This window comes from Pteropus alecto, unplaced genomic scaffold (assembly GCF_000325575.1).
Source record: "Pteropus alecto unplaced genomic scaffold, ASM32557v1 scaffold7, whole genome shotgun sequence".
Lineage (NCBI taxonomy): Eukaryota > Metazoa > Chordata > Mammalia > Chiroptera > Pteropodidae > Pteropus > Pteropus alecto.
In genome coordinates this window covers 57766940-57790360 of record NW_006494614.1, presented here as the reverse complement: position 1 = coordinate 57790360, position 23421 = coordinate 57766940, and the positions used below count along the sequence as shown (strand labels likewise).

General features: G+C 33.0%; 1 protein-coding gene across 2 annotated transcripts in view; it reads right to left on the bottom strand.

Annotated features, from left to right (window-relative positions):
• The window catches only part of LOC102895568 (N-acetylated-alpha-linked acidic dipeptidase 2), a 56091-nt gene that overhangs the window by 16160 nt on the left and 16510 nt on the right, over positions 1–23421 (bottom strand). Inside the window, exons 4-14 of one of the 2 annotated variants that reach the window (XM_025042732.1) lie at positions 23293–23416; positions 21910–22096; positions 18652–18745; positions 17553–17651; positions 12836–12921; positions 12435–12554; positions 12254–12336; positions 9934–9997; positions 9301–9368; positions 5337–5428; positions 1145–1235 (exon numbers count right to left, since the gene is read on the bottom strand). In XM_025042732.1, coding sequence (XP_024898500.1) covers positions 1145–1235; positions 5337–5428; positions 9301–9368; positions 9934–9997; positions 12254–12336; positions 12435–12554; positions 12836–12921; positions 17553–17651; positions 18652–18745; positions 21910–22096; positions 23293–23416 — 1108 coding nt within the window. Of the gene's footprint in view, positions 1–1144; positions 1236–5336; positions 5429–9300; positions 9369–9933; positions 9998–12253; positions 12337–12434; positions 12555–12835; positions 12922–17552; positions 17652–18651; positions 18746–21909; positions 22097–23292; positions 23418–23421 lie in introns of both variants that reach the window. The other variant, XM_006926708.3, reaches the window with a different exon arrangement.

Here is a 23421-nt window from a genome sequence, read left to right as displayed (position 1 = left end):
TAAATTATCACATGGTAGTATTCTATTTAAATATTTTTTGACTTAGGTGAAAAACAGTTAGGAAAGGCAGACCTATCTTCTGCATCACTATAAGGCTATCATTCTTACTGATTTTAATATCACTAAAAGAACCCCTGTATCAATCTCTCTCCTGTCTAGTATTCTGCTCTTAATCTGCATTGTCTTAGAAACTAGATAACTTTGTTAAGAATGATGGCAGAGCATAAAAATGAAGAGACCTTTAAAGAGGTGAAGCACATCTTTTATGTACTAAGTGTAGTGAATATTAGTGTACAGATTTATGCATTTATTTTGGGTTACTCTGGAGCTGTTCTTGCTTTAGTTGTATTCTGGATAGTCAAATTTACAAGGGCTATGTATTCTATAAAAGCAAGACGTTGGTATTTTGCAATTATGATTTGAAAATTATTAAAATCTAACAAATCTGAGTTCAGTTTGGTTTATGACATAATTTATATTGTAGCAAACATAGTATATGTTGGCGTATGCAAGTACTTGCATATCTTCAATGTATTTGAGTGGCAATCATGCAGACCAGTCGGTGCAGAACAGAAAACAGTATCAAGTTAAAAAAGAAGAAGTAATATTGAACTTCAACTGTAATTGAATAATAAATTTTTAAAAAAGAAAGAAAACTTTATTTCATTTTCTATTTAAGAGCTCTGGACTCAGATGACGGGCAGTAGTGGGAATGTGAAAAGGAGCTAGTAACAATAAAAAAATCTTAGCCTGGCACTCCCCATAACCAAAATATGTTCTCTATCTGTACATCTTCCTCAGGAAAAGCACATCAGAACCTACAAGATGACGAATGAGATTTTTCCAACAAAGCCTGCCTCAGGAAAAGGATGTAAACTACTTGGTACTGATAACCAGCTAAGTCCCTGTCATTGCTCTGTCAACTACCACTTCATTGAATAATGCTGGCAGTGAAAATTCACAAAATAACGCAAATGACTAACTAGTCCATCCACAAAGGGACATGCAGCCTGTCTCTCTATTCCTGAAATTCTTCACAGGCCACATGTTCTTCTGGTACCTGTGCCAAACAACTAAATGACAATTCTTATCAAAAAGAATAGTGGTTGAGTTACTATGCATCCAAAAAAATAAAACAGCTTACCCTATTCTTAGTGTAACGGGCTCTGCCTGAAGCAATTCCTAGTCTCTGAAAATAAGCTTCAAAATCACTTCCAGATCCCAGCTTGTTGATTCTAGATATAGAAAATAAATACACACACACAAAAAGGCGTAAATAAATATGAAGTTAAATAGTTGGGACAACTAATCCAAGAATAGCAAGGAATTTCATGGTACATATATAGGCATTAGGAAAAGGTATACCACCCCCCAAGACACTTCCCTGTCATCTGCTGGAAATTGATGTGATACATCTGCATTGCCTACAACCAGACTTTGGCAGTGCCACCAAAGACAGCAGCCTAGTGACTATTCTCTTCCATATTTTCTGCATTTATAGTATTTGTTTAGAGGGGAAAACAACAAATAAAATATGGTCCCTGCCCTCAGAGAATTATAGTCTAGTAAGAAAGTTGCCATGAAAGTCTATATTTAAGATTATGAAAAATATAAATGTGCCTTATTTCAAAATTAGATCTAAATACATTCCTTTGCATGTAATCAAGAAACCACTATATATATACATATATAGACACATAATATAATGCCATGGAAAAATGTTCATCATACATCAGTAAAGCAGAATATAAAATTATATATATATAAAGAAAATAACTATGTACTTCTAAATTATTAGATGTGTTTTTGAGATTGAGACCTTGGATTTTTTAATTTTCTTTTTGAATAAGCATGTAAAACTTCTATAATGGAAACACATTTGAACTTTCATAGACTTATTTGCAATGTAGAATGAAGCCATAAACTACCATTATCAGCTGGTTTTAGAAATAGTATTGCATTAATGCAACAAAGAGCTGGTTCTTTGAGAAGGTTAATAAAATTGACAAACCCCTGGCTAGACTCACTAAAGAAAAAGGAGGACACAAATAAAATCAGGGATGAAAGGGGAAATTACGACAGACACTGCAGAAATACAATGGATCATACAAGAATACTATGAAAAAGTATATAACACCAAATTTAATAACCTAGAAGAAATGGACCAGTACTTAGAAAAATACAACTTTCCTAGACTGAATCAAGAAGAACTGGAAACTCTAAATAGATCGATCAGCAGTATGGACAATGAAACAATCATCAAAAACCTACCAAAAAAGTCCAGGACCAAATGGCTTTACCAGTGAATTCTACCAAACATTCAAAGAAGATTTAATATCTATTCCTCTCAAACTCTTCCAAAAAATTGAAGAAGAGGCAATACTTCCCAACTCATTTTATGAGGCCAATGTTACTCATACCAAAAAGAAAACTACAGACCGATATCTCTCATGAACACAGATGCAAAAAATCCTAAATAAGATACTAGCAAACAGAATACAGAAACATATTAAAAAGATTATACACCACGATCAAGTGGACTTCATCCCAGAGGCACAGGGTGGTTCAACATACGCAAATAGTTAATGTGATACACCACATAAACAAAAAATAAGAATCATATGATCATATCAATAGATGCAGAAAAGCCTTCGACAAGATACAACATCCATTTATGATCAAAACACTTAACAAAATCAGCATAGAAGGAAAGTACTTTAACATAATAAAGGCCATCTATGACAAGCCCTCAGCCAACAGAGTGCAATCAGGCAAGAGAAAGATATAAAAGGCATCTAAATAGGAAATGAAGAACTCAAACTGTCACTATTTGCGGACAACATGATTCTCTATATAGAAAACCCTAAAGACGCCACCAGAACACTACTAGAAACAATAAACAAATACAGTAATGTCTCTGGATACAAATTAACGTTTAAAAACCCATAGCGTTCCTATTCTCTAATAATGAAGTGTCAGAAAAAGAAGTGGAAAAAATAATTCCTTTTGCTATTTCAACAAAAATAATAAAATATCTAGGAATAAATTTAATGAAACAAGTGAAGGACCTATATAATGAAAACTATAAGACTATTAAAAGAAATCAAAGAAGATACAAAGAAATTGAAAGACAGTCTGTGTTCTTGGATTAGAAGAATCAACATAGTTTAAATGACCTTATTACCTAAAGCATTATACAGATTTAATGCAATCCCCATCAAAATCCCATCAGCATTTTTTAAAGAAATGGAAGGAAAAATCATCAGATTTGTATGGAAGCACAAAAGACCCCGAATTGCCAAAGCCATCCTGAGAAAAAAGAACGAGGTAGGAAGCATCGCTCTGCCCAACTTCAAATTATACTACGAAGTGACAGTAATCAATATGGCACGGTATAGGCAGCAAAACAGACACACTGCCCAGTGGAACAGAATCGAGAGTTCAGAAGTAAACCCATATTTATACAGGCAAATAACTTTTGACAAAAAAAGCCAAAAACATACAGTAGAGAAAGGAAAGCCTCTTCAATAGATGGTGCTGGGAAAACTGGAAAACCACCTGCAAAAGAATGAAACTAGACTGTTGTCTATCACCACACACCAAAATTAACTCAAAAGGTATTAAGGACCTGAATATAAGACCTGAAACAACAAAATGCATAGAAGAAAACATAGGAATGAAACTCAAGGACCTTGGACTTAAAGAGGATTTTATGAATTTGACCTCAAAAGCGAGGCAAGTAAAAGCTAAGATAAATGAATGGGACTACATCAAACTAAAAAGCTTCTGCACAGGAAAAGAAATCATCAACAAGGTAAAGAGACAACCATCTGAATGGGAAAATATATTTGCAAGCAATGCTTCTGATAAGGGCCTAATATCCAAAATGTACAAAGAACTCATACAACTCAATCACAACCAAAGAGCAAATGATCCAATCAAAAAATAGGCAGAGGACCTGAACAGACACTTCTCCCTAGAGGACATACAAATGGCCAACAACGATATAAAATGATGTTCAACTTCGCTAGCTATTATGGAAATGCAAATCAAAACCACAATGAGATACTATCTCACACTTGTTAGAATAGCTATAATCAACAGGACAAGTAATAACAAATGTTGGAGAAGATTCAGAGAAAAAGGAACCCTCATATACTGCTGGTGGGACTGTAAATTGGTACAGCCACTATGGAAAACAGTATGGAGGTTCCTCAAAAAACTAAGAATTGATCTACCATATGATCCAGCAGTCCCTCTACTGGGCATTTACCCCAAAGAAGACTTGAAAACCCATATCCGAAAAGATATTTGCACACCGATGTTCATAGTAGCATTAGTCACAGTGGCCAGGACATGGAATGTCCTACAATAGATGACTGGCTAAAGAAGCTGTGGTACATATATACAATGGAATATTACTCAGCCATAAGAAATACTGCCATTTGCGACAACATGGATGGACCTCGAGATAATCATGCTAAGCAAAATAAGCCAGACAGAAAAGGTTGAAAATCACATGATATCACCTATATGTGGGATATAAACCTAAAAGCAACAAATGAGTAGGACAAACAAACAGAGACTCACGGACATGGACTATAAACTAGTGGTTACCAGAGGACTATAGAGTAGTGGTTACTAGTGGGGTGGGAGAGGAGGAAGAGATAAGGTAAAGGGGGTCAACTATAGGCGGGGAGGGAGAGGGTGAAGTGGGTAAAGGGGATCAAATATATGGTATCTGAAGGAAACTAGACTTTGGGTGATAAACACAATAGAATATATAGATGTCAAATGATAATGTACACTTGAAAATTATATAATTGTATTAACCAATGTTACCCCAATAAACTTAATAAAAAAGAAAAGAAAAGAAATAGTATTGCAATAGAAAACAAATATAAAGTAAATTTAGGAAAGCTATTGTATGAATGAAAACAAATAGAAAATTAATACTTATGTAAAATATAAATTGATTACAAGTAAAGACACAATTTTGTGGTTGATAATGTCCATTAAATTTAGAAGCAAATAATCCATCTTTTTTTACTTCATCATTATCACTTGAAGTTATTTATTAATATATTTAATACATATTGGAAAGAAATTTTATGCAGGGATGAAAAATAATTTCTAACAATGTGGCAAAATAATTCTAACTTAAGATTGGCTATCTGGTTGATGGGCACATCAAAGGCCAAAGGGATCCTTTAGGATTATCTTTTCACTACTCATTGTTGACGAGGCATCTGAGAATTGCATGTCTGGAGAAAAAAGGGGCAAAGGGGAGTTCATCATTTATTCTATGGTAGAAAATATACAAACAAGTAATGTACCTAGGAAAATTTTTATTTTCAGATGAAGGGTCCTTTTCCAACCAGCTTTCATAAAGAGATCTACCCTTGAAACCATCATCAGGGCTGGAGATCTGGAAAGAAATGAAATACTGGGAATTTAGTGGCAAAAGCAACTAAATTTATGCCAACATAAAACCATATGCTTGTTAACATCAACTTCTACTTCTAACTATATATACATTTGTGCATGATGTTCTTCATAGAAAAATATGCTTTTGCAAATGGGAATAAAAATATCCAGCCAAAATTCTTGTTCATTTATGATGCCTGCCTATTGGTAATTTTGCCGTGTACCTAGGATAAAATTTCCTGCTTATTTTGGTAAACTTTTAAAATAGAGTTTCAGATTTGTAATAAATGTCATCACTTCAATGTTTGGCAGCTTAAATTTCTTTTGGTGAGAAGTATCTGGGGGGAAATTTAGTTTAATATTTACTTTAGTAAATTGCTTCTATCCAAGAAGACCCGCAAAGAGTCCTCAGGGCAGCAGATCAAGGTTATGAGGCTGAGCTTGAAATTGTCAATATAATTCCTGGATTTGTAAGGTGAGTGGGATGAGAAGGAATGTTATTTTAGAAAGTCTGATTGTATTTAAACAAAGTTGGAATTTGAAGAGTTTAAAAAACTACATAACCTCAGATTTCTATTTGGGAATTTTAAGAGCTTCTGTGTATACATAAACATTTTTACTACCCTTATTAAAAGTATATTTATGAAAAATGGGCAGAAGATCTGAACAGATACTTCCCTAAAGAGGAAATACAGATGGCTCACAAACATATGAAAAGATACTCAAGTTCACTAATCATCAGAGAAATGCAAATTAAAACCACAATGAGATATTGCTTCACACCTGTCAGAATGGTTATCATCAATAAATCAAAAAACAGTAAGTGTTGATGAGGATGTGGAGAAAAGGGAACCTTCGTACATTGTTGGTGGGACTGCAAATTGGTACAGCCATATGGAAAATAGTATGGAGGTTTCTCAAAAAATTAAAAATAGATATAACTTTTGACCCAGCAATTGCAATTCTGGGTATTCATCCAAAGAAAACCAATAATTTGTAAAGATCTATGCACTCCAGTATTCATGGCAGCACAATTTACAATAGCAAATTGTAAAATTGCAAAAATATGGAAGCAACCTAAATGCCCATCAAGACGATTGGATAAATTATGGTTCATATATACAATGGAATATTACTCAGCCATTAAAAAAAATGAAATCCTACCATTTGCAATGACATGGATGGACCTAGAGGTTATTATGCTGAATGAAAAAGTCAGAGAAAAATAAACACCATATGATTTCACTCATATACGGTATCTAAGGAACAAAAAGAACAAACTAATCAAAAACAGACTCATAAATATAGTGAACAATTTGATGACAGAGGGGGGGGTGTTGGGAGGCTGGGAGAATGGGGTGAAGGGTTAAAGAAGTACAAATTAGTAGCTGATAGTTGGGCACAGGGATGGGGAGCATGGCAGAGGGAATGCAGTTAGCATTAATATGAAAGCTAAGTGGAGGCCAGGGGAGGAAGGGAGCAATTGAGGGGATCGTTTTATGAACATTATAGATGTCTAACCAATGTACTGTATATTTGAAACTAATTTAAATAAATAAGCTTATTTAAAAAAAGAATCAGTTCATAAGGGAAAAAAAGTATATTTATGAACTTCACTTTTCTTTCCACACTCTAAGAAAAGCAACGCCATGTGGGCGGAAAATTGTGGACTGTAGAGTCTAACCATGTCTATTTTAGATCCATATTATCACATATATTGGCTGAAGTTAATTTATAGCTCTGCTTTGTTCAAAAACAGACCCAAGGAGACCCTACTTAAGAAACCCAGAAAGCATTATAATCTTTGGTGTATTGCTTCTCATCTTTAAACCCTAGTTTTCTCACCTGTGGAAATGGGAGGAATTGTACCCATCTTAATCTAAACATCATCTCCTCTGATATCTTTTCTGGCCTTCATATAGAGTTGGTTATTCCTTCATCATCATGTAGGAGGTCCTCAGCTTAAAAACAGTTGTAGCCCTGCATAGAAGCATCCCCTTCCCTGCCAGTATTTGGCAGCTGCAGAGGTGTTCTGCTCATTTCCAGTCAGATGAGTGGCTTCTACTCTCTAGTTGGCTCCTGCTAATTTGTAATAGCTGAAATCTTACTCCAGTTCCTACATCCAGCTTAGACTGAATTCCCTGCAAAATCTTTATTTTCTGGAATCACACTATCTCGGTCTAGCACTAACCAGAACTGTATCTCTTTGGCCTGGAAGCCCTAAATGAGACTTTTCTGTCTCAACTATACGCATTGTCATAATTGTTATCTCTCCTCCATATCAACACCTGGTCCCCTTTCTTGCTTCTATCAGGCAGCTGCCATAGGAGAATGAAAAATTCTTTTTTTTCTACTGAGTTTTCACATGGCCATAAATAAGCACCTGCTTTTGTACAAAAGGGCATAGAACCAAACTTCTCCCTTACTGGCCCTGAAATTCTTATTATCCCTGACCTCATGAGCAAGAGACAGCTCTGCAGGACTACACAAAGCATAAATGCATATCCTGAGAAGGGTTCTCCCAACACAGATTTTCTTTACAGCTTGCTTTTAGGTAGGATGTTTCTCACAGGACATTCCAATGAAAAGATCAGAGACATAAGGTACCCTCTATGGTAGAAGAGTTGTGATGGACATAATGGAAGACTCATTTGGGAGAACAAGTTTTTAAAGACAGTAAAAGAGAAAGGGCAAGATTAAAAGAGACTGGGAAATAGCATCTACAGAAAAGTGACACCTACTTCACACTATCATCTAAGCAAGACCTAATCGACAAAAACATTTTTATAATGAAATTTTATATCAGGGAACTAAATGAAGTTCACAGAAAATGAGTAGATTATATAATTTTTAGAGACTCAGTGTTTTAGAGTTTTCAGAGTACTCTATATTAATAACTAGTATTTATAATACTCCTGTGTGATAAGCAGCATGGGAAAGTATTTCCACTTTGCTTTTAGGCTTGCTACAGCTTTACCTGTTCACTACACTGATAGAGTGATCTTTCTAATAAACAAACGTGCTAATGTACAACCTCGTTAAAGATTCATTAATTTTTTCATCACCAGGTTTCTGAACTCCTTGGCCTATTTGTCATGCCCCGTTTCTTACCATCTTTCCATGAACATTTTGTATTTAGGGCAAACTGAGCTACACCTGCAGGTCAGGAAATATGTTCTTTCATACCTCCACATCTTTGGGGAGAACTATGTCCTCTGCTTAGAATGCCTTCTCCCTTACTTTCAACATCCTTCCATTTATAGCTCAAGCGCTCATTATTTTATGAACATCCTCTGATGCTTCCCAACTTCCTCAGCTACCCCAAGATTTTAGGTTCTCTAGTCCATAATTGTTCTCCATTGTACATAGTATCCAATATTCCAGTGAATTATAATTCTTCATTTATAAGTCTGTATCCTCTCTAGATTACAAAATATCTGGATTCAGTGACCTTGTCATTTTATCTTTGTTGCTGCTAGAATTCATTTTATAGGGTCTGATATCTAGTAATCACTCAATATTTATTGAATGAATGAATGAGCAGCCAAGGCAATCTTTGAACCCAAGGTTTCTCCATTCCAGCTCAGTGTTCTTTCTGTTATATCAAAATGCCTCTGCCCAATGAAATTACATACCCTATACATTACAAGGTCCACATAAGAACTATTAATAAGAACTATTATTAGAACAGAGAAACTAGCAATACAATCTTCATTGTAATGTCATATAGTGTGTTAGAGATTTTGTTCTGGCTTTTTATTTATACAAATGAGCCATGTCTGTCATCAGTTTAAAAATAAGTACTGCTAAGAAAACAAGTATTATGTACTTATCCATTCATCAGAAAACATTAAGACTGATCTACTTATGTACCTCTTTTGTCAGTTTATACACCAATTGGTAAAGAAGGGGTGTACAGTCAACTCTGAGAGTATAATTGCCTGAAAAGTAAAACAGAGTATTTTAATATTTCCAAATGAAATTCCAATCTATGTTTAATTCTAACTTTATTTTCTAATGATAAATAAGATATAATAGACTTCAAATAGAAGGCATCATTCAATCAAAATACAGTGAAAGCCTAGAGACACAAATGTCACATGTTAGGTTCAAAAGAAAGACCGCAGGTTGTGCCTTTCTCTGTGTGTGCTTATTTCAAAATTTGTACTAATACAGAAAGTATTTCTGTATGAAACTGTAAAATATTTGTAAATTATAAAATCTTTTAGCCAAATTCTTTTAATATCTATACAGAAGGAATGTGGTTAATATTAGAGTTTTAAATAGTAATCCAACATGGTAAATATACTTAAAAATTAGGATCAATTGCTTAGTTATAAATCATTGATTCATTTGAATCATAGTGATTTTCTCTGGTAAAATAGGAAACGAAGGTATTATTGAGGCATCTTATAGAAAGAGAATAATCTTAGGTAGTTTATAAGTTGGAATTTACAGACTTAAAATATGATATACTATTTAATATCAGTCTGAAATAAAATTTACCTTCTATTGATGAATCTGAGTTGATGTAAGCAATGCTTCTCTCCTGGAGTGTTTTTGCATTCTCCTATAGTTGAAGCAAAGTTGTTACTTAATTCATAGTACTTACAATTGTAGGAATGTAAACAAAATAAGCAAATTAATTTAGTATGAAAGTGGTTGCAGATACCTTTATAAATAAATGCCTATGCCTTGGACCATAATTTCTGAGAAAATGTTGATAACTGGTTGGTTGATAACATTAAAGCCATTAAAACAAGAAAGAAAAATATTATGCTGTAGTTACTGTTTATAGCAATAGCAGGGAACTCCAGAGAAAAAGTATTTTCAAAGTGTGGGTCCTTAAATCCCTGAACCAGAATATGAAAGATCAAGACTCCCAGATCCTGGCCCCCAACCCTGATCTACTGAATAAGACTTGCTGACAAACCTGGAAATCTGTATTTTCTAAAAGGTATCCCTGGCAATCTTAGCATACATTGAAGTTTGAGGGATCCATTGATATTGGATACCCAAATAAATGTGTCATTTTAAAAGCAAAAAATAGAAAATTTCTGTTTATTTTTTTAAGAAAAATATGAAGAAAAGGAGAGGAGGACAGAGGAAAAACTAGAGAGGAAGAGGGAAGGACATTACGACAAACACTATACTGACTGATTGACTGACTGACTGACTCTCTCTCTCTCTCTCTCTCTCCCCCTCTCTCTCTCTCTCTCACACACACACACCCAAGAAAGATAAAGACTAATATCACACACACATAGGAATATGCTAAGAGCACTCTTTACTTCTCTTTCTAGCTTGCTACCTTGTAAGAATGTGTTATTAAAAAAGAAAAAAGTTTGTTTAATGAAAAAAACATTTAAAGCTGTGAGAGTTTATGGCACAAATGAGGACTGCCACTTCTCTGCATCTGCCCACACAGCCCAGATGATAGTTGTCTCAGCTATATAGATAGAGTCAGAGTTTCTATTATAACAGATTTACATGAGAAATAAGGAAGATTCCTTAACTTATTTATAACAGAAAGTATGCTGTTGAATATGATAAAGATTCTGGTAGAAAACTAAAAACAGTGTTGAAATTGTCATTCAACCCATATGTATTTGAATTAATGCAAAGCATATTATTTTATATCTTAGATTCCTTTTATCTTTAAGCTGCTAAAATTACAGAAGCAGAGGCATGTATTTATATATACATGTTTTCACAAGAAATCACATATTTCTAAAAGTAAACAACCATAATGAATGAAATTAGATTGATCTAAATAGTTTACTTCAAAAATGCATGTTCATAATACTAATGTAATAAAACTTTGCAATATAAATGGAATCAAAGAATAAGTGATAAACAACTGTGTGCATGATTTTACCCCCATATTGATTTGATTCATATTATTTTAAAGTAAAGTAAGAGGAAATGAGTCAGGAAGAAAGCATTATAAGAACTAGAGACAATGTCAAGAAATGTATGACATGCTTTGAAACAACATTATAAAATCTGGACTTATAAAAGATAAATAGAGCATGGTGAAGGGAGAATAAGTGTTAATACTGGGTCTGCCTTTATAAAAATGAGCTTACTTTGTACATTTAACAGCTTTAAGTTACTTGACAGAGAGCCTAATGGAAAAAGATGAAAGAAGGTGGCCTAGAAAAAAAAAAGAAGGTGGCCTAAGAGAGATACTTAAGGATAAAACATTAAGAGCCAGTCACAAATGAAAATCAATCATATCTGAAGAAAAAATAAATCTTGTAAACTCTAAAGTAAGGCAATTTCCTAAAATAATTCTATGTACTAAATTATCATCTAATACTAAACACTCAGGTACTTTTGTGAATGGTAAAATATACCCAGGGTTGCAATTTTATATAAATCTGTAAATGTGAAATTATAATCAAAGTCAAGTCATCTTAAGAGCTCATCTTATATTTTCTTAGAAGAATTTCAGGGAAACTTCAAAAACTTGAAAATTAACTCTAGGGATATGTATAAGTTTTAAGATAAGTCAATTCACTTGTCAGAAACAGCTTGCTGGTTTTGACTATTTTCTGAACTTACACATTTTTCTTACTTAAAACTAATACAAAGAGAAACTAAAATATTTTGACAACAAATAAATTTGTTTGTAGCTGAGTAATTAAGAGGTTATTCTGTTTTGCCAAACTGTTGCAAAAGTAAAAACAAACTCCAGTTCTTAAATTCTCTTTTTCTCCAAATTAAAACCATATTAAGTAATGGAATCTATTTGTGATCAGCCTGAGATACATATATTTTTTCTCCTGTTGACCAAGAAGATAACTTTCTTTGTCTTATTTACCTCAGCCCATTCTGTGGAACCCAGAAGTCCAAATTCTTCTGCATCCCAGCTGGCAAAAATGATAGTTCTTCTAGGTCTCCAACCTGTAAGCATTGTTAACATACATAGTTAGGTACACCTACCTAAAAATAAGAAAAATGAGTCACTTTTTTTCATTACCTACCAAAGAAACATTATTTACCTCTACTCATCATCTTTCCAAAACTCTGAACGATTTCTTGTAAAACAGCAGTCCCAGTGGTTGGGTCAATACCTCCAAACACCCAGGAGTCCCGATGACCTCCCAGAATAACATACCTGTCTGGAAAACAATGTGTTTAAAAGAACTACAATTTTGAGTGCATTATAAATATTTGCAATTTATGTTTTTAAATTAAACGTCTTCCTTGAGTTTCCTCCATAGAAAAAAATAAACACTATATATATCTAGTCTTCTTTTAGACTGTACTTTTCATTTTTTTTTCAAATTTAGTTGTTTCTTTTCAGCCAGAAAAAAAAAGTCAATTGTTGACTAAAATTTATCTTCTCTTACTCTTTTAATCTTTGTAAAAACAAAGTATTTTTAAAAATTCTCTGACTCACCAGGTTCCACAGATCCTCTGATAGTTCCAATTACGTTATAAATCCTTGTAATTTTATTGGTGTTATGAACATGCATTTTAACCTTCCTAGAATTCAAATGGAATAAATTATTTCACATAGAGCATCATGTCTAACAGAATCTTCCAGTGTTTAATTATGAAAAATCTCAAAAGTACAGAAAACTCTATAATAGTTCAATGAATTCCCATATATCCACCACTTAAATTCAATAATTATTAATATTGTTGAACCATTTGCAATAAGTTGCAGACATCATGACATTTTACTCCTAAGTATTAAACATGCCCTTAAAGTAAAATTTTAAAAACTGAATGTCAATATTTTAAATTCCTCCTCCCTCACAGCTATATTGTTGATAATTTATTTTAAATTCAAAATATTATTTAATATGTCTTGAGTATTCTAAAACTTTAAATATACTTAATTACAAAAATAAGGAAGACAGCTCATTATGTATTTAAGAACAAATACGCCTATTTTTAATGTGTTCTTGTATTTACATTAATTGCTGCTGTTCAGTAACTTTTTTCAACATAATTGTAGTAGTATATCAGTTCAACGGCTGCCTAATTGCTGCCTGTAAGAAGCATGATAAAACTTTATTGTTAAAATGGGAATTTGAGAAGCATCTGCTAAAATTTATGACAACCATATAATGAAACTTCCAGGCCATCACTGTTGAATCTGATCAGGGCCTGCCTTTTAAATATTCATTCATGAATTACAATCAACCAAATTGGAATTCAAGGGAAAATACAATCAAGCTCAGAGAGAAAAAAAATATTCACATTTCATGAATCCAAAATGACATGGAAAATTTTGAGCCTCTTTTTCACAAGGGACCAATATAAGCCTTTATCTATTGGCAGGGACTTGGGGGCAGGGGGATCTCAGCAGTTTCTAATATATGGTTCATTTTTTAATAGAAGAACTACCAAGCTGTCAAAATCTGTATATTGTTAAGTGCAGATTCTGGTTTTTCCCTCCAAAAGTATATTGTGCTTCCAAATGCATATTTAATTCATGTACAACATTCAACTAAAAGTGCCTTTGGGAAAAAACTAATCAATGGGTAGTCTTTTCATTTTAAGACATTAAGAATTTATTTTTGCTGCTGCTAAAATTTAATAGCAGAAAATTAGAAACATTGTATAGCATAGTGTTTCTAAAAATATGAGCCTAAGAAATATTGGTAAGAAACCCAAATTCATCAATATTATGTCATTAAATGAAGAAAATGAAAGAATGTAACAATGAGGGCTAAGCAAAAAATCTATACTTTTTAACTTTTTAATTAAAAAAATTTTTTAATGAAAATAAACATAAGCTATCTGCTCAGATTCTCTAAGAAGCTCATCCACATCTTTAATCCTTATGCCTTTCACTGACTCCAGAAATGCCTAAATATCTACTTGTTTGTCCTATTATGATTTCAAACTCATCATGTTCCCAATAAACTGAACCCACAGGGCAGGAATTTTTGAATGTTTTGTTCTCTGCGGAAGCCCCAGTACCCAGAATGGTGCCTGGGGTATAGTAAATGCTCAATAAGTATTTGTAAAATGAATATTCTCCTGTAAGGAAAAATTGAGAAAGATCTTAGTTCATCCATCAGAGTTCTTTCTTTCTTCCTTCCTTTCTCCTGCCTGTCTGCCTATCATTGTCTTTAGCCAGATGATTTTACAGCTCTGTAGAGACAGAATTTAATCTGTAGATACACGATAGTAATGCAAATAACTCATGTTCACTGAAATGTACAATCTGTCTAGTGAATATTCAACTGACTTTCCTCCCCCAGTGTGGAAGAAATCAGTTCTGCTATTAAATCAGTTTTTCACCATTTCTGATGAGCTGATTTTTTGTATCAACTTTGAATTTTCCCTTGAACTAATTTTAACTCCTTTCAGTTTCTCTTATTAATTAATATGATTTTAGACACATTTTATTCTGTATTTGTATAAGACGTATGGTTTTACTTAAAAAAAAAAATCACCTTTTATCATTTTTGGATCCCACTGAGATGTACGATGGATTCATCTCACGACCACGTATGGGCAACTTAAACCCAGACATTTCTTCTTTTGGTTCTCAGAAGTAAAATCCCAAGTAGCAATAAAATTTTAACTTTGCTGACTCTCTGTATCACTTAATTTTTTTTCTACTGATTATGTGTTTTATGTTTCTAGCTTGTTTATGTAGATAAGTTATTCCCCATTGGTGGCAGCAATGGTTAGGAATTTGAACTCATGTTTTGTAATTTAGTAATCTCTGCAAATGGATTAATAAATTATCAAGATCTTTTGAGGATGAGATATACAGAAAATGTGGTTGTTAGCAATTTTCTTAATTTGTGTATTTGTTTATTTTGAGCTCAAGTCAACTAAGAGTTTTGTGTCCATAGTGAAAGGTGAACGGCTTTTTGGTATTGTGACCAGAGAAGTTTTATGTTTTTGAGTTTTCTCTTGAACTGTGACTGATATTAGAACTGAAACTATATATTCTGTTTTCTGTTTGCAAATCAGAAAGTCCTTTATCTTTCATTGTATATGTTTTCCTACCTCTGGAGGGTATTAATAAATTATACAATGAAATTTCTTATATTAAAGTTACTCTGTTCTGAATGAATTATAGAGATAAATAAGCACTTATATATTTAAAAAATTCTAAAATTCCTGGAAAATAAGAAAATTGAACTAATAGTGTAAAAGTTCTGAAATGAAAAATAAATTACAGAAACAAAAAAAACACTCTAAGAATCCAAGATCACATTGTTAAGGTAAACTGTCAGCAAACAAAACTGATATAATAATTTTGGTTTTATAAAAATAGTTATATCTTCTCTGATTTATCAGTATTACATTTCCCTTTCTCTCTACATTTCAGGCAAATAAAATGACTTAAAATTCTAATAACAACATGCTGTTTCACAATTCTGTTCAAGCTGATCTCTCTAGTTGGCACTTCCTTCCTGCCTGTTCAAGTAACTCGATCCAGTGGAAAACTTACTCTTTCTGTAAAATTAAGCTCAATGAACACATACCCTGTGATCATTCCTCCTTTGCAACAGTGCTATGTGTTAATAACAATTAAAATAAGTGTATTGAGCCCTACAATAGTTATGTGCTTGCCCATTTTAATTCATTTAACCCACCCACATAGTAAGTGATGAATAAGTGTTGCCTCCTTTCTTTCTTTTACTCCTTTACCTTAAGTTAGCCTAGTGTTTCACATGTGTAACATTTTATCTCTTCTTCCTTCTGATTTATTTCTAGATTTCTGTCTTCTATATCACTGATCCTTTCCTCCATTTGGTCTACTCTATTTCCCAAGCTTGTTATTTCATTTTTCAACTCTTGCAGTGTGTTCTTCATCTCTAGAAGGTCTATTTGGTTCTTTTTGAGGGTTTCAATCTCCTTGCTAAAGAACTCATTCTGCTCATCTAGTGGTTTTTTCAGTTCCTGAAATTGTCGATATGATTCGTTTTGGATCTCACTGAGTTTTTCCAGAAGTACCATCCTGAATTCTCTGTCATTTAAGTCACATATTTCTATGTCTGTAAACTTATTTTCTAGAGATTTTTCTCTTTCTTTCTGACATGCCTTGTCACCTTGGTTGTTCATGGTGTTTAATGGACTGTTTCTTCATATTTGTATTAATGGAAGTATGTTTTGCTTTTTTTTCTCAGAAAGATTTGTTTTATAATGGTCCCTAGCCTGTTGCAATAAGGTGTTTTTCTTTTGGTTTCCAGTAGATGGCATCTAAGACTCTTGGATATTTGCTTTATATAGAGTCTTAATAATGTCTTTTTTTTCCTTATAGATGTTTAATCACACTCGCTACCCTCAGTCTCAGTTCCTGTCAGTGTTAGCGACAGTTTCAGTAGCGTTTGCTCAGATTCCCCTGGGCCTATGTGACATTCTATCTCGGAGGGTATGTGGGGAGGGGCCCTCTGGGTTGGGAGATGGGGGCTGCAGCTCAGCCTCAATTTTGCAACCGCAGTTAGTAAAAATCTCTGCCATCCCTGCTTTTCTACTGTCTCCTTTTCTCTGCCTTCTGCGCTGATGCCTGGGCACTGCCGCTGGCCGCATGGAGCTCAAAGCTTTCCTAGGCAAGGCTGTTCAAGTAACTCACTGTACCTTCTTCCCTCCTTCTCCTCCTACAAGTAGCTCTGGGTGCGAGAGGCAGCTTCTTTGTTTCTCCTAGTCCACCGCCTGACACCTAGAGTTCTGACCTGTGGTAGCTCTTACGCACAGATCCCACGCTCAGACACGCTGGTGTACAGTTTGGGTGTTTTTTTGTTGCGTTCTAGATGTTCAGCTTATTGTTGTTTCAAGGGGAAAGATCTGGGGACATCTCTCATTCTACCATATTTTGGCAAGTTTCCACATGTGTAACATTTTGAAAGTTATATGAAAACTGTTTTAAAACTTTAAGTGAAAAGGGAAGTTAAAGGTTAAACCTATAATTCAAGTATAGTAATTTTTGAGACTTTATAGAATAAATGTTATAGCACCATTATTGGAAGAAATTCGATACATCATTCTCTAAGTACTTCTTAAGCAACATAAGATGTTTATTCATTATGAAAAATGAGAAAAAAGAAGATAAGCAAAATATACTTGGCAGAACAGTTATCTTGATTTTTTCCATTAAACATATAAAATTTTTTCAGGCTATTAAAGTAATGTAAAATTACCTGAAAGAATCATGCCCTATGAAGCCAGGCCCGATATTGTAATCCACATTCAGACTTCCCTTCCAGTTGTCATCTGGCGGAGCAGTTCCTCCCATATGGCTAGCAAGAGAAAATGAAAATGGCAGAAAAATGCTGAGCACAATTTCTTAGAAAAAATCATGAAGTATGACAATGAGATATTTCATTCATACATTTAACAAATATTTATTGAGCATTTACCAAGTGCCAGGTACTATCAAGACTCCCCTCACTTGTGAAGCTAAGAACCTAGTGAGAGAGGCATAACTGAGATACACAAGCAAAGCATTTCATATGTTAGTGATAAGAGCTAAGGATTAAAATAAAACAAAATAGTGAGGGGAAAGGGAAGCTTTGGCCTCCTTACTTTTCACCTTATTTATGTAGGGATGCATTAGATACAAGAAATCCTGAAGACGTGAAACACATGACTGTTAAGAAGAAATGAATTTCTAGAGAAGCTGCTCATTACACAGTAGGCACTCATAAAGTAATTATTAAATTGTATTGTACAGACATTTTTTAAAAATACACATCAGGACATTTGAAAAAGAACATTAGACTACATACAATAGCAAACATTTATTGAAAGTTTACTGTATTCTAGATACTTTACATGAATGATCTCATGTACTTGTAATAACTCTATAAGGGAGAAATTATTTCTGTCTTCATTTTAAAGATAGGGAAACTGAATCAGAGAAAGAATGAGTAAGTAGTCCAAGTTCACACATCTACTAAGTGGTGGTCGTTATTACATTTTTTAAATGCAGATTAAGTATAAATATCAAATGAAGGTCTAAGAAAATCCAACTACTTGAAAAATCTCAAATCAGTATTTTTATCTTTGAACTTAGTTTTGCTTTTGAGACTCATGTGTAGCAAAACAGAGTAATGTTTTCTTAGTCACTAAACTGACTGCTCTCATGGAGGAAAATAAAAAAGGTGGGCTCTGTTACTCTTGTTTCAGGAGCTTAAGCTACAAGGCTTTACTACTAGCAAAACTACATTGGTTTTAGAAGAGAAAATGAATACATTAGTGCAAAATATCTTAATTTCATATCCAATGAGAAAACTATACCGTAATAATATTTCTGCATCATTATAGCCAATGGGATGTACAGGGATTTGGGGCATTCCCACTCCTTCTTCAACATCAAGTCTAAAGGAGTACTCTGCAAAAATCAATTGCATAAAATGAAAACAAAGAATCTGAGCGAAGGGTATAAAGAAATTTTTTCTATTACTCTTTCAGATTTGCTATACATTTAACATTATATACAAAATTTAAAGTTCCACTAAAGTCAGTGTTAGTTTTATCTAATATGGTCTATTTAATTCAACAGTAAGAAATTAAACCATTTACATTTTAAGATAAAATCAATTATAGGTATTATAAATTCTCAAACTTGTTTTGACATTTCACATAATTCTCTTGAATTTTACAGGAATATTTATTTCCTCAAGGATATCTTGAGTCCTTAGAGAAGCTTCAATTAACCAGATGTCTGGAAAATGTGTCCCATAATCTGAAACTAGAAATAACTGTAAAAAAATTTAAGGGGAATTTATGATCTCTTGGGAATATATGATAAATCTTATTCAAACACTATATTATCTTTAAAGAAAGATTGAAAAATATTGTCGGGCTTAAAAATCTCACTGGGACTTTGGCTTTTAGCCAAAACAGAACTGTATAATACTAAAATACCTATCTTAGAAAAAAGAAACAAATGACATCAGATTCCACCTTAAGAAACTAGAGAACAAAGAGTAAATGAGGAAAAAGAAGAAAAGGGACATAATAAAGACCAGAGCAGAAATCTAAGAAATACGAAAAAAAATGATAGAGATTATCAATAAAATGCAAAGCTGGTCCTTTGAGAAGATCAATAAAACTGATAAATCTCTAGCAAGACATCAGGAAAAAAGAAAAAAGACAAATTGCTAGTATCTGAAATAAAGAAGATAATATCACTCTAGTATCTACAAACAAACAAAAAATAACAGAATATTATAAACAACTCTATACTCATAAGTTCAATAACTTAGATGAAATGGACAAAATCCTTGAAAGACACAAACTACCAAAGCTCACTCAAGAATAAATACTTAACCTAAACAGCCATATATCTATTAAATAAATTGAATTTGTAGTTAAAAGTATTCCTACAAAGAAAACTTCAGGCCTAGATGAATTTGCTGGGGAATTCTACCAAACATTTATAAACAAAACCAAACCCATTCTTGTAAACTCTTGCATAAAAAATGAGGAAGATAAAATAGTTCCTAACTCAATCCATGAGGCCAATATTACTCTGATACCAAAATGAGACAGAGATATTACAATAAATCTATAGGCTAATATCCCTATAACTAAAGACAGATATACTCTTAACAACATTTTAACACAAATCTAACAATATGCCCACTATATATGAAAGGACAATGCATTGTGACCAAATGAAGTTTATCCTAGAATGGAAAGTTTGGTTTAATTTTCAAAAATCAATCAGTGCAACTTAATAAAATAATAACGACTTATGATCATTTCAATAGATGTAGTAAAAGCATTTGCTAAAATTCAATATTATTCATAGATATATGTGCTAAGATAAAAACTCTTATCACATTAGCATAGAAATGAGGTTCCTCAATCGAACAAAAATAATCTATAAAAAACATACTTAACAGAAAAAGACTTCTCCTTGGGGCAGGAACAAGGCAAGGGGATCTGCTCTAACAACTTTTTTCAGTAATATACTAGAAGTATTAGCCAATACAATAAGACAAAAAGAAATAAAAGGCATCCAGATTGGAAACAAAGGAAATGTTTTTATTTGCCGGTGACATGATCATCTGTGTAAAAACCGATAGAATCTACAAAAACTCAATAGAACTAATTAATGAGTTTAACAAATTTGCAGGATATATAATCAATATATTTACTTTAGAAATACAATAGTATTTCTACTTAGTAGCAATAAACAATTGGAAACTGAAACTTAAAATGTAATTTAAGATAGCATAAAACTATGAAATGCTTATGGATAAATGTGAAAATAGATATGCATGATCTGTGAAGTGAAACTTCAAACATGCTGAGAGAAATTAAAGAAAACTTAAGTAAATGAAGAGTTGTTACCACATTCAGGGAACTGAAGAGCCACTATTTATTTATTTTTAAGATATCAATTCTCCCCAAACTGATCTATAGACTATTCAACCTCCCAGGAGGCTTTTCGATGGAAATTGGTAAACTGGTTCTAAAATTCACATGGAATTGACCTAGAATAATCACAAAAACCTTGAAAAAGAATTGGAACTTGGAGAACTTACATTTCTATTAGAATATACTGTTAAAAAAGATTGACATACTAAATGTTGGCAAGGACGTCACAACTGGAATATTCTTACACTGCTGCTGGACTGTAAAATGATACAACCACTTTAAAAAACAATTTGAAAATGTCTTAAAAAGTTAAACATGCCACTATCATATTATTGAAGCCATTCCAGTTCTATGTTGGTACTCAAGAAAAATAAAAGTATACAAAGAGACTTGTATGCAACCGTTCAAAGCAGCTTTATGCGTAATAGCCCTAAAACTGAAAACAATCCAAATTTCCATCAACAAGTAAATGAATAAACAAGCTGTAATATATCTATTCAATGGAATGCTTCTCAGCAAAAAAGGAATGAACTGTTGACACAGATCAATATGGATAGACCTCAAAATAAATATGCTGACAGAAAGCAGATCATTGGTTGTCTAGGGATTGGCAGAAGGTAGGAAGAGGCAGGAAGGGTTGAGAGGGAGCCATTACAAAGAGAAGAGAGGAAGCTTTTTTGGGTAATGGATATGTTCATTATCTTGATCATGGAGATGGTTTTCACATTTCATAAAATGACACAAAAAAATTCACATTTTACATATTAAATAACAAAAAACTCATTGGTATTTTTAAAAATAGAAAAGTATGATCTAGAGAAGGATAAAATCACAGAAACCCCACATTCTAGTTTGGTAAGAGCAGTATTACTTTGATATGAGGCTCTGTGTTTCTGAACCTCTACTAAAGTTAGAGAGAGAATTGAGCTGACCTTCCCTTCATGTCCACAACTCATTAAAACTTAAAACTAAAGCAATACAAGGGAAATATCTCTGAATTCCTAGCAATAGTCATCCAAAATATTATAACTGCACACAGTTGACAATGTTGGTACTCAAGAAAAATAAAAGTATACAAAGAGACTTGTATGCAACCGTTCAAAGCAGCTATAAGGGGAAGTAGTATTTCTGAAAAAATGGGTGGACCATGGCAGGCTCATCCATTACCTTTAGCTGGATAGCCTGGAGTGAGCGGGTCACCAGCACCATTCAAATTTAACACGTTCCCTCTCTGAGCTGCAGTTCCAGGAAGGTTCCATCCTTTGGGATATGGTTGTACTTCCGGGGCAGAGTAGTCAGCTGGATCTGAGTACAGGATGATTCCTATGGCTCCTGCTGACATGGCATTTTTAACCTGCAGGGGCAATGTGCAACTCATGATGTAAAAATGGCAAATGATTGACTTATTCATCTAAGAGAAAATCAATTTAATAATGTTAGGAAATTTAAACAATGCTTTTTATCATGCTGTTACTCATTTAGTTCTCTGTGCCTTGAAGACAATTTCTCTTGGTAGACCTAATAACTCTCATTTATTCTATATAACTTCAAACAAGTTATCACCTCTTTTCTGTGAAACATTCCTATTGTCCCTAAAACTGCAAAATTAATGTCTCCCTTCGTTATACTTCTATATTGTGTATAAAATTTTGCTTTAGGATGGATAAAAGTATTTTAAAATATATTGTTTAAATATCTTTCTCCCCTACTAAACTGAGAGTGTTTCTGAGAAGTAGGACCATGTGTTAATCACTTTTAGCTATCCATCCTCCAAAATCTGGCACATTATAGAGTAAGCATTCTACAATATTTGTGGAACTACATTAATTTAAAATTCTATGTGAAAAATTGCCCACAGTGTTTTTGTAAACATTTTTGTAATCCAAACTGACCACAAATAAGAAAATCTATCCTATATGATACTGAATTTTTCATTACCAGAAGTACTGCAGGAAAAGATAGATAATCATCAGATTTGATCAACTAAAACATATCCCAATATTCAGAAAGCACTCTCACATAATATTAGAGAATATAATCTGTCACAACTTTTTTGAAGGATAATTTGATGATGCCATCAAAATGTTGAAATAATATACATTATGATTCAGCCATTATGATTCAGTAACTGATGCCCTCTTTATAAAATAATATATGTAAAATTAGTACAGAGACAGATATATTTACATTCATATTTTATAGAATTAGGTCTGGAAAGAGCTATTAAGATTAATTATGTCAGGGCAATGAAGCTGGGTAATGCAGGGGAGTTTATTTTTTTAGTTTACATAAATTTCCTTTTACTTATATTAAATAAAAAAGCAAATATTTATTTGGTAATAAAATTATTAAAATAATTTTTTCTAGATATGTGAGGTAAGATAACAGGATTTTCTGTGCAACCATGGAAATAGCTACATATATATATATATATTTTTTCCACCATATATATATGGTGAAATCAGTTTTGGAAACTGTGATGCAAGCTGATCATTTACATTAACTGAATATATCTTATCTCCTTCCTTCTAGAAAAATAAATAACGATACTTTATTTCCTCTGAAGATTTTCCCGTATCTTGCAATAACAATCTTTCCAGTGCAATTGATGCCCATTTCTCTTTCAAGTTTGAAAAAATCTTCAGTACGAGCATAGTTTACATATACAATCTCCCTGTA